This window comes from Schistocerca americana, chromosome 6, assembly GCF_021461395.2.
Source record: "Schistocerca americana isolate TAMUIC-IGC-003095 chromosome 6, iqSchAmer2.1, whole genome shotgun sequence".
Classification (NCBI taxonomy): domain Eukaryota; kingdom Metazoa; phylum Arthropoda; class Insecta; order Orthoptera; family Acrididae; genus Schistocerca; species Schistocerca americana.
The window spans coordinates 296916370-296922369 of record NC_060124.1 but is presented as its reverse complement, the minus strand read 5'-3'; the positions used below and the strand labels follow the sequence as shown (position 1 = coordinate 296922369).

Sequence of the window (6000 nt, the reverse complement as noted above, 5' to 3'; positions counted from 1 at the left end):
AAAAGTCAAGTACATTTTGAGTATGAAACTAGATTCAGTGGAAAATGATACTCTACTTCAGCAAAGCTACTACTCAGCTGAAGATTTCATAAAGGATGAACTGAATATTTGAGCAGAATTTAGCTTAACACTTGTCTTGTTGTGTAAATGTACCTGTTTTTCTGCAAAATCTGTCATTAACATTTAAATACTGCTCTGTCTTATTGACAATAAGTTTAAAAAAATGAAGTTGTATTAAATGTTGTAATACTGCTCTGTCTTATTAACTATAAGTTTATATCAATGGAGTTGTATTATTCATTTCTGGATGTGTCTCCTGTACTCTAATCAAATGTTATGGGACTAGTAAACCACAATTCATTCAATATATTTCCATTGATCTCTACTTCTGATATCTGTAAGACATGTTAATTTGTTTCATTGGTTTTTGTAACATACAGGACTAAGCTATTTGATGAGAACCAGTGGTAAACATGTTTCATCAGAAAACTTTCAAAGTTTTTGAACAGAACTGGATTTGTTGGTGCTCAGAATTTTAGACTCTTTAAAGGACATGCTCATTTTCCACTTTGGCTGTATTTTAGATAAATGCAAAGATGTAGTGCTCAAGTTCAGCTGTTATACATTAAGTGCAGGAAAATCAATCTAGAGCTCATGTCAGACCTTAATTTAGAAACCATACTTACGTATGTTTATCTGATGAAAACACATCTTTTTCTTGCAGTAATAACTAAAAAAGCATTTACTGGCTATAAAGATTTATTTCATCAATTATATTTATAAATTATACAAATTGTAATTTATTCTATTTAGCCTAGAATTGGTGAGTCACTGAAGACCACTTTTGTAGCAGGTGTGTAGAGTTCAAATATGAGGATCTGCAAAGTAGAAAATTTACAGTGTAAGTATATTATTATGAGTAACAAACTCGTTTTTAAACTACTCTGTTGTAGAGTAAATAAAGCACTAAAAGATGACAAAGATGAATGACAATATTAAACAAAATTTTCTGTTATATGTGTCAAAGTCTTCACTTCTGTCAAATTACTATTTGATAAAGGATATCATTTGAATCAGTAGGTAAAGCTATCCTATTATTTTATGTAGATTATTGAGTAAATAAGAATTATTTTAATTTTAGTTCAGTTTTAGAAATTAGAGGAAGATTTATTCATCTAAAGCAATAATGTTACCCTAAGCTAAACTATATGATGAAAAGTACTTGGACACTTATTAGTGGACATTAATATGGGGTGTGTCCTCCCTTCACTTTTGTGATGGCTTGAACTCTGCTGGGGACACTTTAAATGAAGTCTCTGAATGTTTGTGGAGGAGTGGCAGCCCATTTTTCCTCAAGAGCTGAAACTGGAGGAGGTGGTGATGTTGAATGCTGGGATCTGGAGCAAAGTTGTTGTTCTAACTCATCCCAAAGCTGTTCCATTTTGTTCAGGTTAGAACTCTGGGCATGCACGTCCATTTCAGGAATGTTACTGTCCACAAACCATTGTGTGTATGTATGTATGTATGTATGTATGTAGGCATGTATGTATTAAACCACGGACCTAGAAATGATGGAGAGGCTTTGTCCCGCCATTGCCCTCAGTGGTTCACAACCCCACAACTGGCCACAGCAGTCAGCCCACTGCTGCCCCACATTGAACCCAGGGTTATTGTGTGGTTCGGGCCCCAGTGATCTAGTCTGCATAGCCACTCAATGTTAGTGAACACTACAGTACCCATAAAGAATGTTCCAAATAAATTAAATCTATTTGATAATAGAATATAATTTTAAGCATTACCAATTTACAATATTTTGTTACATTTTACTAGTTCACTTGTACTTACCTCATTTGACCCTTGTACAAGCAATGGAGCAGGCACATATAATGTTCTCTGAGGGCCAAGATTGAAGTAGCGACCAAGGGGGAAACCATTAATGAAGACTGATCCTTTCCCCCAGTCACTCATATCAATGAAAGTGTCACGTGGTGCAGAATCCACATCAAAGGTAGCACGAATCAATACAGGACCATTGACTGAATCTCCAATTGGCTGCCACCCAGTCAAACTAGAACAAATTGTATGTGGTCCAATGTAGATGGAGTCCTTTCATATTTTGTGGATAACTGGTAGGTAATAACAAGAGTAATTCTATTTTATGGGATATTATCATGTATCTTTAGGGAGAAGATTTTCATAATAATATCTCCAACAGAAATTGAAATCATTCCAAGGGAAAAGAAAAGGCAAATTGTTTCATTAGCTATAATTTATTGTGAGTTCTGTGTTTGTTCTTAATACAGTAACACAGCATAATGAATAGAGACATTCATCCTCACACTACACACACCAGAAAAAATTGTTGTATAATACTGAGTACTAAAAAGCTAGTGATCGCAGCCCACTTGCTGCTGGAAGACATTTCTTTAACAGTTTAATGAATGATAGGAAACAACATAAGAAAAAATTAAAACAGGTATTAATTAAAACATATCTGAGCTACAACATTTAATCTGTTTTTATATACAGGATATTCCCCTATATCTGTGGTATGATTTTATTTATGTGAGTGTACAAAGAAATGACAACATCTAAGACGGTAAAGTCATTCTGGATAAATGAATATTATTAATTTATTATTGTTGTTGTTTGCTGTTGTTCTCTAAGTCTGAAGATTTGTTTGATGCAGCTCAGCAAGAGATGCCTTTGAATCATTTAGCACTTGTCTATCTCCACATATAGTAATAGTTACAGAACACTAGAAAACAGTGGACAACATTCCATATTGCAAATTAGAAGGGTACACCCTAGCTATGTTCTGCTGTAGAACACATAATAAAGGAGGTGGTGTTGCCTTTGATTTATTTATCACAGGTCTATCTCCACATATAGTAACAGTTACAGAACACCAGAAAACAGTGGACAACATTCAATATTGCAAATTAGAAGGCTACAACCTAGCTATGTTCTACTGTAGAACACATAATAAATGTGGTGGTGTTGCCATCTACTCAATAAAATGTAAGTTCATAACTGGATTGACAAATATTTCAAAATTGCAGCTCTTAAACTCACATTTTGAAGTGTTCCTTTATATGTCATAGGTGTATATAGATCCCGCTGTGGATATATTGATGCTTTCCTGAAATAACTTGTTGGAGTTTTAAGTAAATTAATGTCAGGTTGTAGAAGTGCAAATCTTGTCATACTGGGAGATGTGAACATCAACACTTTACGTAATGGTCAGGAAAGCATATGTTTTACAGTCTGTATCCTGTCTTATGGGGCTAAAGAGCTTCTTGGACTAGTACCCACCAGAATAGCTAACCACATAGTAGTTCAATTGATCATGTAATCACAAATTATGACCACACCATCTCAACAGACATCATAAATGGCCACTTCTCAGCACTAGTGCTAAAATGTAATGTCAAATTCAAACCAAGAAAAGTATATGAGCACATGTGAATACTATCTGCAAACAACATTGCTACACTAAGACCTATTGATAGGTGGGACTACACTAGGCATGGCCTTCACCTCAATAGGAAAGGGAAGGGAAAACTGTCTGGGTTGATTGCAGAAAACTTAAGGGGGACACTGTCACAAGTGGTAAAATACCAGTGGTCCCATGTGTCAGAGGGATGCCTTTTTTTAGGATAGGGAAGGGGGATAGAAAACGAGTTTTAAGAGAGATTGGCAGACACACTCAGTTTGAGAAAACAGATGAACAGGAGTCAGATTTTAGCATACAGCCTCCATTTAAACAATGTTTAACAGAAAGTAATCAGAAACTGCCAGTTCATCTTCACCAAAGCAATTATAATCCCATTAGTATGCAGTATCAGTTATCTTTATTACACCAGAACATTCCGGGACTCAGAAATAAAGTTGATGAACTACTCATTTGTATCGATGAAATGAATTCATCTAACCAAATTGACATAATCTGCCTCTCTGAACATCAAGTGACCACTGGTATAGATATGTTAGACATTTCAGGATTTAAGCTAGCTTCCGACTTTTGAAGAGTAGATATGGATGGAGGAGGAGTTGCCACATTTATTAAAAACTGCCAAAATTCAAGAACATTGACATTAATAAATTCTGTTTAGAGCAGCATCTAGAAGCATGTGCAACAGAAGTAGAGTTCCATAACAGATCCTATATAATAGTAACTATTTACCGAGCACCTGCAGGAAATTATAATCTATTCATAAATCATCTAGAAGCTCTTTTGGATTATTTAACAGGAAGAAACAAAGAAATTTTGATTGCTGGTGAGTTTAATACAGATTTTCTAATTCAGTCTTCCAGTAAACGTTTACTGCAGTTAGTAATGTTGTCTTTCAATCTAACTCACGCTGTAAACTTTCCAACTAGGATCACTAAATCCTCAAGGACAGCTATTGATAACATTTTTATAGACAAATCAAAGGAACAAAATCATATCATAAAACCTGTAATAAATGGACTATCAGATCATGACATGCAGCTCCTTGTTTTAGATGTAAATTCTAAGCAGATTATCAAGACTGCCAAATCTGAGTACAGGACAGTATTCAATCAACAAAAAATTGAGTGTTTTAGAAAACTGTTCAAAATATGAACCGGAAAGATGTTTATAGTGCTCATGACATGAATGAAAAATATAATACATTCATGAACAATGTCAGTACCATGTTTGAAAACTGTTTTCCTCTAAACGTTACTCAAATTAAACAGAAGTCTATAATAAAACCATGGATCACACAAGGAATAAAGATTTCTTGTAAGACAAAAAGGAAAATGTATCTGTCGACCAAGAATAGCTCCAATGCTGATGATTTAGCTAAATACAAGGAATACTGTAAAATATTAAAAAAGGTAATTCAGACATCTAAACAAATGCACTACGAGAAGAAGATAGCAATGTCAGGGAACAAGATAAAAACAATATGGGATATAGTGAAAGAGGAGACTGGTAGAACCAGAAAGGAACAGGAGCAAATAGCACTAAGGGTAGATGACACATTAGTAACCGATGGGCATAGTGTGGCAAATCTATTTAACAAGTACTTTATATCCATTACTGATAGAATGGGATTGTCAGGATCAGTAAATAATGCCCTTGAATATCTGAAACTAGCCTTTACAAATAGCTTCAGGTACATGAATATGTCATTCACTTCACCAAAAGAAATAACTTCCATAATGAAATCTTTAAAAACAAAGCATTCTAGTGGTTACGACGAAATACCAACAAAGTTAATTAAGGCATGTTCTTGTGAGTTTAGTACAATTCTAAGTTACTAAACCAGTCAATTATAACTGGGACATTTCCTGACTGGCTGAAATATGCAGATGTTAAGCCTCTATTCAAGAAAGGGGATAAAGAGATGCCATCAAACTACAGACCGATTTCACTTTTGCCAGCATTCTCAAAAATTTTAGAAAAAGTAATGTACAGGCAGCTTCTCAACCATCTGACCACAAATAACATATTATCAAGAACACAGTTTGGATTTCTGAAGGGTTCTAACATCGAAAAGGCTATTTACACCTACAGTTAAAATGTACTTAATTCATTAAATAACAAGTTACAAGCAGCAGGTATTTTCTGTAGTTTGTCAAAGGCATTCAATTGTGTAAACCTCAACATCCTTTTAAATAAATTAGAATTCTATGGTGTCACGGGCAGTGCTGCAAAATGGTTCAAGTCATACCTCGCTAACAGGAAACAAAGGGTGTCAGTGTAAGGGACTAGTGAATTAAGTCTTCAGTCATCATCAGAATGGGAAGAAATTACATGTGGTGTCCCACAAGGATCCACCTTAGGGCCATTGCTTTTTCTTGTGACATTATGAAATGAAAGTAGGCGAAGTATGCAAGCTTTTTCACTTTTATGTCGCCTATGTCTGCTAAAACTCGAATTGCAAATACAGATTTGTTAAGGCGTTTCTGCAGTTCTCACTGATATTAATCTTCGAAAAGACTCACTATATGCAATTCAGAACCTGT

The 6000-nt window shown here is 34.8% G+C and overlaps 1 protein-coding gene across 1 annotated transcript in view; it reads right to left on the bottom strand.

Annotated features, from left to right (window-relative positions):
* Window positions 1-741: 741 nt before the first annotated feature.
* LOC124619644 (beta-galactosidase-1-like protein 2) overlaps window positions 742-6000 on the bottom strand; it is a 93489-nt gene continuing 88230 nt past the window's right edge. Inside the window, exons 11-12 of the mRNA XM_047146172.1 lie at window positions 1846-2068; window positions 742-878 (exon numbers count right to left, since the gene is read on the bottom strand). Of these exons, the coding sequence (XP_047002128.1) occupies window positions 810-878; window positions 1846-2068 (292 nt within the window). The 3' untranslated portion in view covers window positions 742-809. The remainder of the gene's footprint in view (window positions 879-1845; window positions 2069-6000) is intronic.